The 20117-nt window shown below is 32.1% G+C and overlaps 2 protein-coding genes across 8 annotated transcripts in view; both read right to left on the bottom strand.

Annotated features, from left to right (window-relative positions):
* The window catches only part of LOC130898228 (tetraspanin-5), a 56194-nt gene extending 37812 nt beyond the window's left edge, over nucleotides 1-18382 (bottom strand). The window contains exons 1-10 of one of the 6 annotated variants that reach the window (XM_057807341.1): nucleotides 17952-18376; nucleotides 17591-17711; nucleotides 17192-17265; nucleotides 17064-17138; nucleotides 16497-16595; nucleotides 13627-13755; nucleotides 11013-11063; nucleotides 7301-7411; nucleotides 6933-7049; nucleotides 1602-3390 (exon numbers count right to left, since the gene is read on the bottom strand). In XM_057807341.1, coding sequence (XP_057663324.1) covers nucleotides 3322-3390; nucleotides 6933-7049; nucleotides 7301-7411; nucleotides 11013-11063; nucleotides 13627-13755; nucleotides 16497-16595; nucleotides 17064-17138; nucleotides 17192-17265; nucleotides 17591-17711; nucleotides 17952-18062 — 957 coding nt within the window. In that variant the 5' untranslated portion in view covers nucleotides 18063-18376 and the 3' untranslated portion in view covers nucleotides 1602-3321. Of the gene's footprint in view, nucleotides 1-1601; nucleotides 3391-4365; nucleotides 7050-7300; nucleotides 7412-11012; nucleotides 11064-13626; nucleotides 13756-16496; nucleotides 16596-17063; nucleotides 17139-17191; nucleotides 17266-17590; nucleotides 17712-17951 lie in introns of those variants that run through there. The other 5 variants (XR_009059854.1, XM_057807338.1, XM_057807339.1 and 2 more) reach the window with 5 other exon arrangements.
* Nucleotides 18383-18695: 313 nt separating this feature from the next.
* LOC130897756 (bumetanide-sensitive sodium-(potassium)-chloride cotransporter) overlaps nucleotides 18696-20117 on the bottom strand; it is a 51815-nt gene continuing 50393 nt past the window's right edge. For both annotated transcript variants that reach the window (XM_057806642.1, XM_057806641.1), the window contains exon 17: nucleotides 18696-18930. In XM_057806642.1, coding sequence (XP_057662625.1) covers nucleotides 18795-18930 — 136 coding nt within the window. In that variant the 3' untranslated portion in view covers nucleotides 18696-18794. The remainder of the gene's footprint in view (nucleotides 18931-20117) is intronic.

Below are 20117 nucleotides of genomic sequence, written 5' to 3'. Positions count from 1 at the left end.
TCAGTAGAGAGACTGAGAAAAATTAGGATTACACATCTTAGTACATTATTGTCAAAACCATAAATGACGAACTGAAAGATAAGAAAATTCTTTTCATTGGAAGTATCTTTTTATTGGTGATTCAAATTTTAAAATGTAACAAACGAACAAATTTTGCTAGCCAAAGAGCCCGTTTTCTTCTAAAATATAGAAAAAATCGCCATAGCATATTTTCAAGACAACATTTGTAGATAACACCTAGTATATCGATATTTTTATCAAAAAAATTACGAACTCATTGACTACAAATACCGTGAAGCCGTGAAGTTTTTTATTAGCTTGTTTGCGTCATGTTATGGCCCGTCTTTGTAGAATCAGTTTCTAGGAAGACATTTGTTTTCATTCTAGATTCGAATTATCGAGAAATTCTTTTGTAAAAATATAATATATAATCATTGGATGTTATAGTGAATGGTGAATTTAAGTATTAGTGAATAATTATTATAATTATCGAGTAAGTTTATTATTTGAAGTGTAGGTGTTTTAAGTATATAAGTAAGAAAGGTGTTTATAAATTTACCATACCGTGGAAAAGAGTTTAAATAAATTAGAAGAAAAACATTACAATAAAAAAAGAACAACTAAAAAAATTAAATTTCTTTTTTAATTACCAATTCGTGAAATTCCGACCTTTGGAATATTAGTCAGAACGATTATTTCTACTACAATGAAAGAAATTTTGATTTGATCCATCTGAATATTGTTGCTGACGTATTATTCTCATGGAATATCTCCACCGTTTCTACTTTAGCTAATGTGCACCAGTTGGATTTTGGGATATCAAGTTAATATTTTTGGTGACTAGTTAGTCAGTAGTTAGTAACAGGACAGTATTGAAAATATCAACAATTAACGTAAGCCACTGATGCTGTCTTGGCACCATTGTCATTTAAAGCATTTTTTCACACACAGTGATAGTTCTCTTTACCTTTCCCAACATAGTAAAATTGCAACTTATAAACAATAGAAATGGCAAAACACCAAGAAAGTAACAATTTAGAGATCTTGCAAGAAATGATGAGCTAAACTTATTGTATCCTGATCTAGAAATTTGAAAAAATCGTTTTTTACATATTTTCAAAGCTTAGACCCTTGAGAATATGTACTTAAAAAGATTTTCAAAAATTCGCATTATTTACGGAGATACAGAAGATTTTATGACGTAGCGTCTAAGCCGTCTTCCTTTTTTTGAAGTGATTGACATGATATCACAAGTTCTATCAGATCGATTCCTTTAAAATTTGGTGGAAATCTGTTTTATATATTGCATCTGCCTTTGATTTTAAAAAAATTCAAATTGGAGTATTTTTAAAAAATTCGAAAAGGTCAAAAAAGGGACTAAAAAGCTTAGGTCAATGCGATAGCATAGCGACATCTTTACAGATAAAAAATTTTTTTTGTTCCAGATCAGTACAAGGGCTGGAGTTATGTCAACCAGGGTGCACCGATTTTTTTGTAGTTATCACTTTACCAGCCTATAATTTATTGAAATTCTGATTGTTTTTACAATTTTTAATATTCTTAAAAAGTAAATATCATATAAAAAATGGATAGTGAGAACGTTTTTCTTTTTTTCACGTTAGTTTTAAAAATGCCTAAAATTTAGGCTTCTAAACCAGAATACCCCTTCAAAGCAAACTGGTGATAAATACATCTTGCAATACCTTAAAAATTATAGTTATTTACAATGTATTGTAATGAAAAGCAAAAATCTAATTTTTTTGCTCACTTCTAAAAACTTCTTCATGAGTAATTTTTATAATTTATTCAAAATTTTATTAAATCTTTTATAACCTAACCTAATCCTTTAGGTATATTAAATCCAATCAAATTATTTATTTTCTCTATTGCCTATTTATAAATGAAATTTTATACCAAATCAAATAATTTCACAATTTAATAAGCAATGAAGAATTATATCTAACATACTAAAAACATGCTAAAATCCTTAATCGAGTCATTAAGGGTTAGTTTGGTGAAACCAATTTATTTTTCAATTTTACCGCGAACAAAAACCAAGATGATTTTATTACTACTGCCACTGGCACTACGACCTTGGCCTCATCCACCACATTCCTTCAGTTATCACGACCCAACGCTCGGCGTCTCCACCCCATCAAACCTAGCTCCTGAAGAACCTGTTTGACATTATTTAGTCACCCATTATGCGGTCAACTAGGCAGTCGCTGGCCCTTAAACTTCTGCTTTGTGCACCACCGCTCCTCAAACATATGCTCCAAGTGGCCTAGCCAACTGAGTCTGGTCCTCTTGACTTCATCTCCAGGCTGGGGTCTTCACAGACGTTTGTACTGCTGCGCCACATGCTCTGCTCGCACTCATGTTCATATATTCGGCGTAAGATTTTTCACTCCCACGTGTTGAGCAGCCGCCCCTCGCGGCTGTTCAACATCCAGGTCTCGCTAGCGTATATGACAACCGGGCGGAGAATTATGCGATTGATTCGCTATTTCGTTCTCCAATTCAGTTAAACGTGACTTTAGTAGTCGTTGGGGACTGAAGTATTCTCTATTCCCCGCTTTCACACGTTCTCTTATTTCCATCGAGTTGACATTATTTTGTGTCTCTAGTGATCATAGGTATTTAAACGAATGTACATTTTCGAGCCCACTTCGGAAGCCCCCGGAAGAGATTTTCTACTCCTTGACATAACGATGTATTTTGTTTTGGACTCTTTAATGGTGATCCCCGCTCTACAGGATTCTTCCTCGAGCTGCTCAAAGCTCTCCTTCGTTCACGCTCCCTTCGACTGCACTGTTCTGTTGAGCAGAGTTCCTCCTCTATTAACTTCGATATTTCTGATGATTCATTCTAGTGTCATGTTGAAGAGGGTACACTAGAGGGCGTCTCCTTGCCTGAGACCTCGTTGTATTTGGAATGTCAAAAAGACGCATGGTGCTATAGAGGCAAGATCGATCAACACTGTCATAAGCTTGTTTCATTTTATACTTCAAAATATCTTAGATAAAAAGATGTATAAGTGAATTATTCAAATAATTCTTTACATTGATTTAAATTTTAAATTCAGAGTTAGGTGATAGTTACTATCGATCTCTGAATAAATTTGCTGTTTTCCTGTAACATTGATTCTTAACATAAAATAATAACGCTGGATAAATACCTCTCACCCAATATATACAGTAAATGGAAATATTATTGAATCCAATGTGACAAATTTCAGACAAAATCTATTTGATGAGCTGATGGCTCCCACGCTATCCTATACATCGTTCTGTACTAAACAGCAGTGGGAGTTCTTGATTGTCAATGCCATTTAGCTTTCTGAGCAAAAATGTCTGCTCGCAAATTCTGTGCAAAACATATACCCAAAATCTAAAAACAAAAAAAAAATAAAAAACTTGGCACAAGATTTTATTTATTCGTAAGTAAAAATAATCAAATATATACATGCATAATGATCACTGAAATCGATAAAATGTAAAGAAGATTAGATAGTTTCCTTGACGTCAGTTATTATTTACCATTATTTCTACTTACAAATAAAATGATGACAATGCAAACAATGTATAAGCAAGATATATTAGAAAAATTATATTTAGAAAAACTACACAAAAAACACATGATTGAAAAATTTGCGACTGGATACCAAGCAGTAAGTTTTTAAAAAGTCTGTATTCTTAAAACTTACTGAATATTATAGAAGAATTATATCGATAAAAATGTAGCTAACATGCAATGTCAAACTAACTTACAGATCATGCACTTAAATTTTCATAAACCCGCCTAAAAAGATTTAAAAAAATGAGAAAAAAAGATAAATAGTTTCCATTGGTCTCTACATATATTATAGATACGAATAGATTATACAAAATGATTCAGAATTCAGCTTGTGGTACTTTTAAAAATAAAGTTACTTACTACATGATAAAAAATAAAACTCTTTCAAATGAAATTGGGAAGCTTATTTTTTAAACCAAATGTACCTGGTTATAGATTGTTTGGGAAGTCGTTATGGCTTTTCAGCAACTCTGCACCTATACCTAGAAGATATTTTGTACGAGACTGTACATATCTGCTTCTAAAATACGAAGACTCCTCTAGAAGGCTATTTTCTAAGGTCTTTGTGTCCCACTTCCTAAGGTGTTAATAAAACTCCTTTTAGGTACTGAAGACTTTTAATGAACTGGGACATTCGCAGAGAAAATATTCTGCTGTTGCCATGACTTGTTCGCAGAATGTGCAGTTGTCGTCTTCTGCCATGCCTAGCGTCTTAAGGTGATATTTGATGGAGTAGTAACCTATCAGAAGACCGACTACCAGACTTCAGACTTCATAGCTGATATAATTACGAATCTCCAGTGAAACCCGTTCAGTTCGTTATTGATGTGGCATCTCAAGAGCACAAAGTAGGGCTGTGATCCTAGATATAGTCATTGTTCCTTTTTTGGCAAGGCTATCTGATTCCTCATTGCCTGGTATAAGCTAGTGGCCTGGTAGCCACATTAGTGTTATTTTGTTTGTTAACTAGAGGTTTTGGAGTTTGTTGACACTTCCTCACTAGTTTCGACATATACTCTATAGGTTTCAGGACCTTCAAGGCTGCTTGGTTATCTTAGAGAATGTGAATGAGCTTTCTAGAGAAGTTTCTTTCCAAACACTTCTGAGCACATTTGATTGTTGCTAGAAACTGTACCTGGAAAATGATGAGTGATTTTCCTAGCGTTGTGGGAAGCTTGCATTTTGATTCACAAATTCCCAATCCAGCTCCTGGCGTTAGCTTCGAACCATTTGTGTATCAGAGAGATACATTTTGAGCTTCGGGATAATATTTATTGACTCGTAATTGACGGTCATTAATTACCACTTTGAATTAGATATCTATGTTCATCATATTGTGCATTTGGTCCATTGGTTTTTCACTGCTTTCTAGATATATCAGTTCTAGATTTCTTAGGTGACCTTTAAGATTTGCTGGCCTTAATTTCACTGTCTGGATAAGTCCGTGGGCGTCGCTAAATGTCTCTTTTCTCACTATAAAGTTGTTACTATCCTGGAATACCTGAATCTTCTTCAGTTTTTTGAGCTGTTACTTGTTTAGTTTTCAACCACCAAACAAGCGCCGCGTATGTGATCACAGGCTTGATGATTGTTTGGTATACCTAGTATACCATCTTAGGCTAAAGTCATCCCCATATCGTGCTAACAAGCTTGCGACAAGTCCATATAGCCGCAGTGGCAATATGGCTGATTATAGAATAAGTACTTTTGAAGGGACCATAAGATATTATGTTATCTTCTCCCCCTTCCCATATGAGTATTTGGTAGTTTTAGAAGGTAATGAGTCATATTTTTTATTACAGTAAAATATATGTAGAATATTTTAGACAATTTTCTAAATAACAGAAACCTTTGTCTTGACTGAATTGCTATTTTATACTCTGATCGTGAATTACCTTCTAATGCAGAAAACAGTCAAATAGAAGAAGGAAGGCTATTTAACAGGATAGTTGTAAGCATAACAGAAAAATATATATAGAAACTAGAAAGTACATTACAACTCACAGCATAAGTTTCTACGTTCGAGGTATTAGCTAAAACATTAACATCCGTAAATTGTACTATATGTTTTGGAAAACTATATTTTAATTATAAAATATACATTTAATTTCGATAAATTTATAATGTGTATGCATCCACCATGAGCTTTGGCGATAGAAAACGTTCAGGGTGGCCTCGAAAAGTCATAACCGCTGAAAATAAGCCTATTGTATTGATCAATAAAAAGTGATCAACAAGTCTCGGGCCTAGCTCAGATCTGGCCTTTTTGGAAGAGTAGCAATAAAGAAACCTCTTTTAAGACGTCAAAATATAATTGAGGATTGCAGTGAACTAAAGAACATAAATATTGAATGCATGAAGAGTGGGAAAGTGTTTTATGGAATGATTAGTCGAAGTTTGAGGTTTTTGGGTATAAGAAAAGAGTTTTGTATGCAAATCAACTGTAAAACACGGCAGAGACTCAGTGATGGTTTGGGCATGTTTTGGAGAAAGAGGAGTTCTGGTAAAAATTATAGGGATTTTGAAGAAAGAAGGCTATTACAATATATTTAAGGAAAATTTATCTTCCAGCATGACGACAATCCCAAGCATTCCTCAAAGTTATGCAGATAGTATTTGAAAGAATTGGAAAAGAAGAATGTACCGAAAGTTATGATCTGGCCGCTAATCCTCAACCCGATTGAGTTGTGGGACAAATTGGACACGGAAGTCATAAAGCAGTGTCCTACTTTCACTTCGCATCTTTGGAATATACTGAAAAACTAATGGAACCAAATAGACGACGATTTTTTGTCGAAATTGTTACAGAGAATGTCAAAATTGTTCAATGAAATAATAAAAGCATAAGAGAATTACATCTATAAATCAAAAATTTAAATATACAATAATAATGGGCTGCAGTTTTATTATTACTATATTATTATCTATATATAAGTATCAAAATCGATGATATTGTTTTTATTTGTTGTGTATCACGCAAACTGTAGAGTAAGCAAAAACTTTTGACCGGTAGTGTACATCCTTAAATGTTGTAGGTACTGAAAACTTGTGATGTTCTAGCTGAAAATAAGTATTAAATTTTCACTAGGTACCGAATACCAATTCAACTTTTATCATTTAGAAACAATTATTAAATCATCAAAAGTGCAGGTTTTTATAATAAAGTTGGGTTTTCTATAAAAAGTTTTGATCAAGATTGTAATGAATAGATTCCTCAAAACGATGAGTATAAAAATATAAACCATTCAGTTTGTGAGTATATTTTTATGATTTATGATAATAAATATGTATTTAAGTGCATGATTGTCAAGTTCTTTGAAGAAATGAAAATTAGAGATAAATAAGAATACACTTACGTGGCAAAACAACACAACAAAAATGCAAGAAGCTATTGAAATCATATTTTTTTCTGTCCAATCCTCTATTGCCTCAAGACAGCCCTGTTCGTTTATTATTTTGGATACATCAAAACTCTGCAATAGAGCAATCAAAGAACAAAAAAGCTTCCAATAAACATACAGCGCAAATGTGAGAACAATACATTTTTGCAAAATATCCAACAAATTTTAGATAAAATAATGATAATAAAATTAGGCATTGGATATTCTGCAAGATTCGAAATTACCTAAGAATGCATACATAATAAAATAATATCAGTATAATAAATATAAAAGTGCATCAACACCAAATAATAATATTTCACGAAAGACTGTTTGAGAAGTACCTGTAGCACCATCGTTCCTACTTTAACAGCAGCTACAGGAACTAAGTTACTCTCAATCCATTCTTCTCCTGCCCTTAGGCAACCTCTTTCGAAAATGTGTCTCTCTCCTGGCTGCATACAACACCAAATTTTTCAAACTGTATTATTTTTTCAGTTTACCTCATCCCCTGTGATTAATATTAAAGTTGACAATGAAGCAAAAAATGATTGTACTCTAATGTGCTCTTCCTATTTATCCAGGGCAATTTCACTTCAAAAAAAGTCACATTTATCGGAACGACAAGTTTTGTGTCCATAAAGTAAAAAAATATTTAAGGTGTTTAGCAATTCAATCAATTAACATTTGGAAAGAAAGGAGTGAAAATCATTTGTATCGAAAATAATTGGTTAAGGGGTTCATCTCATGTGTTGGGCCCGAAAACACTTGATTGTTTTTTGATTTCGAATTACTTTCTTAACATTTCTATAATTCTAGATACAGGAATTAAAAGAAGAAGCTGTTCGGAACGCTGAGTTGGGTCGGAGTTCGGCCTATTATGTACTATCGGCTTGATACCTGGCACCCTTTTATACACATATACGTTTATACAAGTTTCTACAGGCTAAAAAACGAATTTTTATAACTATTAAATACACTGGCGAGCAAAAAATTGAGGTCACTTCAGAAATTACGAATAGAGAGACTAGCGTGATCACTAGAAGACCAGGGTCTGGGCGAAAAAGAGTTACCACTCAACGAGATGACCATTTTTTGGTGTTCAGAAGTTTGAGGAATAGGACAGCTACTGCGGTTTCACTGCGAAATCAGTTGGAAGAAGTGAATGGACCGTTAGAAGAAGACTTCATGCTGCTGGACTGTCATGCAGAAAAATGGCTACAGGTCCCCCGTTGCAACGCCAGCATCGGACTGCAAGATTGACATTTGCCAGAGATCACGTTCGTTGAAATGATGATGACTGGAGCTGGGTATTGTTCACATATGAGTCGCGTTTTTGCCTAACTGGGTCAGATGGACGTCGACAAATGTGGAGAAGTCCTGGGGAAAGATATGATGAAGTTTGCATGCTCGTATAAAGTTGGTCTTCATAGAAAATGGCTCCCTAACCTCTCGTGCTAGAAGACCATGTTATGCCTTTCATGGTGACTATGGGGGAACGTGGTATTTTTATGCAAGATAATGCGAGACCACATACATCCAGAATTGTCAGGGAGTATCTGGATGAGGTAGAAATTAGGCGATTTGACTGGCCAGCCCGCAGCCCAATCATGAATCCCACAGAACATGTCTGGGACGAGTTGGGACGACTGATCCGCAGACACACACCAGCACCAAGAACTGCCCAGGAGCTGAGAAGATTACTGTTGCAGGAATGGGATAACATCGACCAGAATGTGATCTGTAACTTAATTCAAAGTATGCAGCGCCGACTTCAAGCAGTCATCAATGCAAGAAGAGGGAATACACGTTATTAGTGTCAATTTTGTTCGTTCCATATCTTCCCTAACAACAAAATGTTGAATTTCGCCCAAAATGTTAATTTTTTGCTTTTTCAGAATAAATCATTAAATCCAAGAAAAAAATTCATTTTTCTTTAGTATAGAGTATCACATTCAGCTTACAAAAGCACATGCAATGATGTATAGTTTGCGAATGCTATCTGAAAACATAAAATTTCAAAGAACTTTAAACTTTTAAGTGACCTCAATTTTTTGCTCGCCAGTTTATTTTACCGAGGTTACTTTAGTCTTCGCTTAACTTCAAAGAGCGCAACGACTACAAATTACTTATTTTCATGAGTGGACGTAAAGGGAGTACAAGGGGAAATGCTCATCCTAGTCGTAGTAAAAAAAGAAAGTTTACCACCCAAAATGAAACGGCATTTACATCAGATTGGCGAAAAAATTTCAAAATTGTATGAACATAGAGGTCCCCTTCGAATTTAGCGTATTGCATTTTGGAATTTGTTTCTATATTTATTGCAATTTCTGAAATGGTAATAAGCTAAACTTGTGAAAGTGATGTGTCTATTTTGCAATCAAGTTTTTGAGGCTTAGATTTAAAAATTATTCTATTGCATGAGTGTGAATTATCAATTCGTTGTTTAGGAGCAGAGACACAAAACAATAACGAATCTTTGAATTCGTTGACTTGGATTTCTAAGCATCTCCATTCTGGCCTCAAGATAGTTGAAATTTCAAGCTACTTATCAGTTTCATATTTAATGAAGATTTGAAGGTGTTTTAAAAGTAATATCGGTTATTGGATGCGCCTTTGGCCGCGAAGCCCATACTTATTTTGAGAAACTTGATTAAAAGCGAATCTCACATTCTGAGCGGCACGTAAGTGATGTCGTTAAAAGAGCCAGGACCTAAGAGCTGAACAATCTGCTTTGAAAGTTTCAGGAGGGAGAGGAACGAATACTCTATGGACCTGGCATCGTCGATTGAGGGTAAGTTGAGATTTTAATAATTTTAAGCGGACTTGAAACTTTGAACGCGTTTTTCTCAAAATTGTGTTTTTTAAACTTTATCGTATCTCAAAAACGGCTTTACCCAATGAGGTAGTAGGGTACACTTAGCACATGTAAACGTATGGAATGAACTATTATCTCAGATTTTCCCTCTTTATCTCGTTCAATGGATAGTAGTGAGTAGTGGAGATCTTACCAAAAAAAAACTCGATCAGTTGATAGTGTTTGGAATCATCAACAGAAAAAAACATGAAGATAGGATAACTAGCAAGTAAAGTGGTTTACAAAAAAATGCCTGATAAATTGAAAGCACTTGGATATTATTCAAACACAAAAAATATATTTTGATATAAAAATTGAAAATTACAATTTAAAAATTGATTATATATTTTATAAATGTTTCCATTTACTTTATCAATGGTTGCATACTTTACAAAATCCAACAAATAGGTACGAATATTCCTATCTCAACAATTCTTCCTATTTATAAATTTTGTAGTACGAAAGATTTTTTGCCTTGTTTGCGAGAACGGTGCGTGGAGGATCCGGAGGAATGCTGAACTGAAACAGATATATGGCGAGCCAGATTTGGTGGCGTTCTGATCGACACCTGCACAGAGCCATTTCCTGAAGGTCGGCGACTGAGAGGAAGACCATGCCTTCGCTGGTTGGAGGACGTTGAGGAGGAAATGATCCAGCTAGGGGTTCACGTTGGAGGCTCTATGCTCATAGGCAGAAATGATTGGCAGTCGATTGTTGAGAAGATTCTTAAAGGACCGTAGCGCCGGTTGAAGAAGAAGAAGGCCAAAAAGCTTTCCTTAAGTTACTAAAGATACTGTTGTTCATACAATTTTCTTCAATTACTAAAGATACTGTTGTTCAGTTCTACTTTGAAATAAGTGAAGAAGAAAGGATATTTTGCTCAGTTGTTAGTTATTTTTGAACTGGCATCTGATAACTCAAAAAACTATCACATTCTTCTATATACTGGGAATCAGGTCAACAGAATAAATGAGTTCCATTTTGGTGTTAATCTGATAATACTATTACAGCTTTGGGTTAATTAAACATAATACCTGATGAAAGTGAGTTTATTGAAGGAATCAAAGATATATTCAAACAACTGTCAATGTAAATAATAAAGTTTTTAATAATGTTATTATCAATCAAGAGCAGTTTTAATTTATAATAGTAGCAGTTATAGAAAAAATATATATAATTTAATTTCATAATATACTTACAAATCCGGGTTTTCTGACATCATATCCACATTGTTTATTTTTAATAATTTCCTGTAACATAAAGTGGATGTTGTCATACTTTTAGATCATATAAGGATCTGCAGAATTATATACATTAATTTCTATATTACTTCGCTATGTACAATATCAACTCCATAATCTTAGCTAATTGGAAGAAAAACCTCAATTTTGTTATTGAGCATAACAAAACATTCTTATTTTTAGATCTAAAAATTTATACACACAATTCTTAGTCACGTTGTATGATCAAGAAATATAAAAATTTCAGAATATTAAGTAAAGATGGATTGATATTAAAATAGAAATCATAAAACAAATTGTACGTTTCGAAAATTTGAACATAAATATGTTTTAAACTTAAAAAAACAAAGTCTTGTATGATGCTTAAATGTAGTAATTTTGACGACTTGTCATATATCTTTTGAAACATCATTACTGATTACTTAAAATTGACTTAAAAGGAAATCTATAATTCGTCGGTCGGAAACAGTTATGGAACATTTCGAAATGATACTTTTTTGAGTATTCAGATTCAGAGTTTTTAAAAATATTCAAATGTTATTTCACTTTAACTTGAGATTATTTTGTTTCTTTTATTATTTAATAATATTTAGATTATAGTTATATTTATAGTGTATTACTAAGATTTAGGATGTCATTTGTAGTTTTTGAGTTAGCAGTTTTTTTGTGAAATATTCCAGTAATGAATTATTACATACATTACATTGCCTGAAAATCTGAGAACTAATTAAAATATTCCCAAATTAGCCAGTAATGGAATTGAAAAACAATCAATTTAGATCATTGGTTTATAGAATGTTTACAAAATGAAAAGAGAAATAATAATATTTCGTTATGTTCATTGGGTTCAATATGTTTCTCTCCACCCTCGAGACTTGAATAATAATCGCGGTATACTCCTGGAATGACATTTAAGTCGCATAATGTATCAAATTGATATATTTGGTCGCTGATGGTATATATTTCTTAGATGTTGTTCAACATTTGCCGAACCTCTGCCTTTCGTTCTGTTACGCACACTTATGCACTTCATCATAGCATCCATATCATGAGGGCCGTTATAAAAAATCAAGTATGGAGAAGACGCCTGCATGAAGATCTTTGTGATATCATTCCATACAACATGATCACCGTAATTATTAACTGTAAAGTTTCTATCAAATTGCGTTATTAGGTCCTAAAATCAAGAATATCACTCAAATCTAATTCGTTTACTTCATATGGAGTCCAATCTTTTTGGTACATTGTATTACTGATTTCCATTGTGTTGGCACAAAAATGGATCCATTTTTCAGTATTCATGTCTTCTCCTATTCAATAGTACTACACACGCTGTTACCTTCATTTTGGGTGTGTCCAACAACTAAGTATTTGTGTGTGTTCCAACTTCATCACAACCTTTTCCTCCTAACTCATTCCACAGGTAGCAATAGACAGCTTTTGATACAACATCAAATACGGTCCAGTTGTACACATTTAGTCTTCTTTTATAAAAAAAAAGAGGAAATCGTGTTCGCATGGTGTCTGCATGTCATAACAACAAATTATCTTGTTAACATCATTTCTGCATGATTCGATGTCTGCTATCTTTTCCAATCTGCACAAGTCACTTTCTTTCTATGTTTCTCATAATTGTACATCAGTTGTAACTTATCATCGCCTACAGCATTTTGATATGACAAAAAAATTGAACACTGATCCTTCTTGGACTTGCGAAATGCAATGTTCAACTCGTTTTGAAAATTGTGTTGACAGGTTCCTTGCTGATGACAGGCTTACTATTCTGTTGGCACCATTCCTTGTACTGTTGATACATCATAGTCAAATTTAAATCACCATTAAGATATTCTTCTGTAAAACTTGCCCGCAGTAATGAAACTATTTTCTTGAATAAGAATTTATGTGATTCCTTGCACCATCTTTGTCAGCCTGCGCTAAATATCTACCGGTATTACCATGACGTCCTATGCGATCTTCATGTATAATTATTGAAAATATTCAACCTTTTTTCTTCATTAATTTTTTCAATACAAATCAATCGACAATCAGTTGAATATGGAGCTTTTAGTTTTTTAGCGGATATTGTGTGTTCTTTAAGTGTCTGATAAGACTTGGTTCTTCCAACTTTTTTTCACTGAGCGTTCAAAGCGCAACTGGCACAAAACACCGATAAACAGAACCTAAGTGAACATTTTCAGAGTCATACTGGAACATTTCAAAATATTCCATTTATGAACTATGTATGCGCTTACGAATTTAGAGTGGCAGTGGGACATTTCAAAATAATTTTAGATTACTACAATCTATTTTTTTTTTATCGGAATAAATAGTTTTTTGTTAGTTAGAACTAAAATTTAAAATGTGCCGTTAGTGATTTGGATAAATAAATTACTCAATTCCTCTCTGACCGACGAATTAAAAAAAATGTTTCTAAAAAATATATTTAACAACTTTATTGAAAATGCTAAATATTTTAAAGATACTTATCTCATTGTGAATTTAAAATTGATGAATTATTCAGTAAAATAGATAAATTCTATTGAACAATCTTATATTGTAAGAACAAACTCACGTTTGGTTTTCTCTTGCAACAAGAAAATGGCACACCACAGGCTTCTCTGCTTCCCACATCTTTTGAAGAACAATTGAAATAGTTATTCCTGTCCCAGTCTTTAGGCCCTTCAATGCCACAGCACTGCAACTGTTAAAAATCATAACATATTAATCAATATACAATATTACATTGTAACTTTGATAAATACAAATTTGATGAAGCAAATACGTTGCTGAGAAAATCAAAACTATTTCTCCGTGAAAACAAATATTCAGTAATTAAGAGGCCAATCCATGTAGAGACTAATATGAATATGCTATTGATCCTTTTGTTCTAACATAATAATTTCCTATTTAAAATTAGGATATATTAATCATATAGTTAAGTGGTATAAAGTGTCCCTTATTTTATCCTCCATTAACGTATCGTCTCGGATTATCTAATTTTTGTCTTATTAATATATATATATATATATATATATATATATATATATATATATATATATATATATATATATATATATACCTACCTAATTTCTAGTTATTATTGTATTCGCTAATATTTATCACAAAGCCAATTTGTACAGTGCTCGCTCCTAATGGGAACCAACTTCATAGTTAAGTCATTCCAAGTGTGCGTTAGACACATGAAATTCAATTATTGTAATGAGCTATACGCCAAACACTTGTGGGCGAGAGAATCTCTATAAAATAACCCGTATCTATTAGTTGGTCAATGGTTTTAAGCAGTATTTTTATTTTTTGACCAACAATTTCTGGGATTTTAGCGGTTTAATCAAAGGTAAGTGATGTTTATTGTACTCCACTTTAGCACAGTGATTTAGAGATGGATGTCGCGAAAAGCACATCATTGTTTCATGCAAAACTTGACCAAAAACTTTGCTGTCAAAGAAGGCTTTACTATATTTATCGTACGGGGTATTTATCTTAGGATTTCTGGTGTTTCTATAAAAACATATTAGAGACAGGGGCTAGTTACACAATGATATTTGAATTAAATGTGCATTAACAAAATTTTGGGTTAAAACATAATTTTACTTGCAGACAATTTTAAAGAATGAGTGTTACTATGAATTACTGTGAAGATAACAAACAAAATGAGCTCTCCATCTTATCCACCTTTTCAGGACATACTCCGTGAGTTGAATTTAGATATTTATACGCCAAAGACAGATTTTTGACCCATGTGAAATTATCCACATTACAAAATGTACTAAACTTTTGCGAAAAAATGTCAATAGAGGAGACATATTTTATTATACTGTCATAAAAAATTCATAAAGTTTACCTTTGAGCCGAAAATATAGACGACAGAGTTTATGGCGTTCTTGTTGCTAAAAAAGAATTAGCTGGGACTGAAAAAGAAAAAGACAGAGCTGAAGCGATCCATGAAAATAATTAATCAATCACTATGGGCTTTCAGGCTGTAATGAACTGCCCTATTTCAATGCCAGTGTAATTTACTATAGGAAAAAGTTAATGCTACACAATTTCATGGTTTATAATCTGGAAAATCATGACGCAGTAAATTACTGGTGGGACGAGACAAAAGGTGATTTGAACGCTTCTACATTTACTTCTCTTATTAAAAGCAGTATTAATGAAAATTGTTCCAGCACTCTCATTCCTATAAATTTGTAGTCTGAAGGTTGCAACTACAAAAACACTATTGAATTTAGCAGTTATTTGAAAAAGGCCATAATCAAATGGAATGTGATAGTGTGCATAACCTAATAGAAACTAAGATTGCGGGAAGAAAAATATCTACCTTCCAAATGAGTACATCAAGCACATGGAACAAGCAAGGAGCAATCCATTTCCATTTAGAACAAGATTGTTGACACATGAATTTTTTCAAAATTCCGCTTCAAACGAAGTGGCTTATGAAAGTATTGGGCCTAGAAATGTGAAGGATGATCTGATAGTGAAATATAGTCGGGTAATTATGTATGAACCAAATGAAAAGAGAAAACAAAATTTTCTTCAAAATAAATTTTGAAGATGAGGTCCAACCACTGCCAATAAGAATTAATCCTAAGGGACTTAGAAAAAACAATTCACAAGCAATTACACAGGAACAAACTTTCAAAAAAGCATGATAAGTACAAAAATCTACAAGAGTTAAAGGCATATTGTCATTATTTTTATGGCAATATCCCTTATGCCTAAAACAAGTTTTTCTAATGGCAGCATTTTAGTTTGTTTCTTAAAACTGTAATAATTTTGTAGTGAAATGAAACAAAATTGCAAAATGAGGTTTTATGTTTTCCCATAAATCTCCTTAGTATTTTTGTGACAAATCAGCCAGATCAGAATTTATTTATATTGTTTTGAGCAGAATATCCCATATCTGAAGCTATATTCTTGATAAGTACTGTAAACCATCATGAATTATGACAGATCTCATTTCTTCAATTATATCAAATAAAAAAAATGTACAATTACCCCTTATTTGAATGAACTATACTGTTTTTTGCTTCCCCTTAGAAAAGGTTTCAATTGATAAAAGGGTGCCAATTGACACGGCTAATCTGTATACTACTGAAACTGTCATAAAGGCTTTGAGTTAAAATGCTCACACAGAGAAGGCTAGTATAGTGATGCAAGCTGGTCATGTAGTAAAGTGGAGGATGGTGTAGTTTCCATTTATATATCAGAAGTAGTGTTCAAATCATGATAATTATTAGATATTCAGATTTTAAGAGTTCCTTATATCAATTTTGAAGTTAGTTTTGTGTTTCCTGAATATCATATAGCCCCTTCATTTATTACGCTAAGTTCATCTATATTTAATAATAACAAGACTAAATCATATAAGAATGTAAATAAATAAGATTGCCTAGACATATAGTAATCAAACTGACATACCCAGTCTTCCTGGATCCAATCAATCAAATTCTGTTGATCAGGATCTTCCCTGTAGTGGATTATGAAGGTTTGAAATCCAATAGTAGCTTGGGATTTGATCTAGAATTGGTAAATATTTATAATATATACTATTTCCTCATAAAATTAAAATAAAATATAACTACTATCTATTTGGCACTTGATAAATTAAGAATGTACCAATAATTCATGGAAAGTGAAAAAGTTATTCAGCATTATTTGCAAAACATGACGAAAATATTCAATTATTATAGTTTTTTTTTTCATTTTAAAATATCTTTCGAGGGTTACAATAATTCGGAAGCAAAAAGCAGTTTTATATTTACCGCAAAACAAATAATAAAAAACTGCATAAAATATAAAATTATTCCAATTAATTAATTGTCATCAATCATTGTCTAATGTATACTGTGAAATTCAAATTATAAATTTAATTGATAGCTACCAGTCATTAAATCATAGAAACATATTACTGTTACTGGGAAAAGAAAATCAATAAAAGTTTTCAACTATTTCACTTTTCCAATAATTCCTAGAAATGCGACTCACCCAGTCTTTAAAAATAAATCCAAGAATACCTGCAGTCATTTCAAATAAGAGAAGCACAGACAGGAATATTGCATACTAAAATAAACATACTTGTATGATTTACCATAAAGCAAAATCCAAAAACTTACTGTAGCTAAGAGGCATGTATTTTCTCTTAAGGCTCCAACACAACCTGTAAACCCTATCACAAATGTTACAGTTCCTGGAAAGAAACAATATAGTGGAAAATAGTTCAATCATGAAACAAATCAATATAAAATGAAGCAATATAATTCAACAATGTTAGGAGTGTTAAAAAATGTAGATACTGAACTAGTGACTAGTAAAACAATTATACCTAGTTCTTTTTGATGAATATTGATAACTTATTGAAATAAAAAAAGATCTTAAAGATGTGGAGATAAGTTACCACATTCCTATTATCTAGAGGTATAAACCAATAAGGACTAACAACTTAATTTTCTAGTAAAACCACAAAAAAAAAATAAAAAACTTTTTAATAACTAATAAGTTGTATGATTACTTACCTATACATATTAATACAAAAGCAGGATCGAGTGCAACATTGGCTACTTTTCCCAAATTATTAAATATATCTTTTTCGCTCCAAGCCCATACTCCAATTGTTAAAATTCCTAATCCCAGTAACTAGAAGCACAAAAATATCACAATAGGATTTATATGGTATAAAAGGGTTTGTAATTTTAAATATTCATTCATTTATATCTCTAAAAATGAATTTAGATGAGATATAATATATTTTTTTAATAATTAGTAATGTTAAAAATTGTAAATTAGTTTCTTTTCTTAAGTATTAAACTTAATTTCAATTACTTGAAAGTCTACCCCCTCGCTACAAATTTCTATATTTAGGTCATTAATACTTACCCAAAATAATACATTGAAACCAAATATCATATATTTGAGACAGCTGCTGACTTCAGTACTTTCCCTTCGGTATTTTCTGACAGTGGGCATACTTGGTACATTAACAGTCATTATGAATGAACCGAATTATAAAACTACTGACTAGAAAAAGTATTCATCAACATTTTAATACATAAAAACTTTGAATTATAGTTTGTGCAGTATATTTTACAATAACACCTTCTATAAGCTGAATATCGAGTTAAGAGTTACATCATGCAGAGTTCAAGGTAATGAGGAAATAATTTTACAGTAATCTATTACTTTCAAATTACAGTCAACAAAAGGTAATTTTTGTTGACACTGACACTAGCGATTCGATTGAACTACTTTTGACAAATCAATGGAAACAAATCAGTGGTACCAAATCACGTCACGTTGAATTCAATACATTAAATAATAAAGTTTGTTTTGATGTGAGCACGTTATAAAAAAAATTGAATTGCAGGATAGATGTTAACTATAATTTGATTAAGTTGTGTATTGAGATTTTTTTTCTCGTCTAACATGTAATGAAGTAAAATAGCACCCTATTAGGTAGATAACTCAAATATCATGTTACAACTTCATATCTTAACGATCCTGTATCAACCAAGTAGTACCAAAAAGCTGAAAGTATTGATAGAAACATATCGATCAAAACAGGTTTTTAGTTACAGGTAAACGTGAATTGGAATTTAATTTTGATGCAATAAAACTATCCAGTAATTTATTATTTCTCTTTATTTCTGGCAAAATACGATTTAGTTATATATAAATTAAAAATCAACATATTACAATATATACAATATAAAATACTACAACTTAAGAATAAAAAGTTAACACAGACTGTTGGTTGCCTCGAACAAGTAAATAGGGGGGCAAATCTTTGGTAAGTACCTCCAACCAAGCCATATATAACGGCGCTGATACAGTGCCTTTTCTGGGCATGGGAAGGGACCTGAAGAAGACAGGAAATAATTAACAATTTTAGTTATGGAAAACATGCAAAAGGCACTAATATATGGGAAAGTGTTTATGAACAAAACAAAATAGTTGAATAATAACATAAAGTTGAATTTTGATTTACTCAAAAATGAAAGATGAGTATTTGTCTTTAAATATTATAGTTTTTGATGGAAATAATTGTAGAATTGAACGCTTATTCAAATAATTTGGCTTGCGCTGCAAAACATTTTGATAATGAATACGATCAGGCACTAAATATTTATTGTTTCTAGTAGTCCTAGTTTCTCTTATGTATTATTATATTGTGTTTATAAACTTTTACGCTCGCGACCACGCTGACGCCGTCGTTACGAGTTAAAGTTTGCGTTGGAAACGAAAGTTTTTATCTTGCCTTTGCCGTTGGGGATTTAATTGGCTGGCCCTATTTGGACCGATTAGAAATGTCATTTCAGAAAACAACAAAATATTTTTCGTATTTCGACATTTCATTTGCATGGTAGAAGATAAGTTTCGTCTCTCTTTTATTTGTTTCAAGATTTAACATTTTTTAGATTTGTAAATATTGTTTCTATCCTGTTGAATGGCACAACAAAATAATGAAATTGTACTTAGGTTGCCACCATATCATTGTGAACTGAACCCTATAGAATTGATTTGGGCTAAAACTGAAAGTGGTAGCCGAAAATACTATTTTTAAACTAAAAGATATGTAAAGGATCTTTTAAGGCCTTGGAAAATGTGAGAAACATTCACTGGCAAAATTGTGTTGCACATTTCATGAAAAAAGAAGATGATAAATAGTTTTTAGAAAGGATTATGGATGATCTAATAGAACCAATAATCGTTTCTTTCTCTAGTGATGACAGTGAATCATTATTTAAACTTTATATAAATTTATTTAGTGTTTCATGAATTAACAAATAAAAAACAATGAAATTAATAGTTATGATATGATTAGGTAGGTACTGTAAAATGTTTATTTGTTACAAATAATGTTTAATAAAAAAATATGCGAATAGTTCAATGATTTTTTTACCACACCTTATTTCCAAGTACCGAAAATACTGTTTTCACAATGAGAATTAACTATAATAGATTGTCTATTGAAAAATAGGCCCTTCTTAATATCATTTGGAAATTTCCTGTTCTCTATATATACCTAATCTTGCTATGAAATGT

Source organism: Diorhabda carinulata, chromosome 9, assembly GCF_026250575.1.
Source record: "Diorhabda carinulata isolate Delta chromosome 9, icDioCari1.1, whole genome shotgun sequence".
NCBI lineage: Eukaryota > Metazoa > Arthropoda > Insecta > Coleoptera > Chrysomelidae > Diorhabda > Diorhabda carinulata.
The sequence above is the reverse complement of the archived record's forward strand: the minus strand, read 5'-3'. Positions and strand labels throughout refer to the sequence as shown.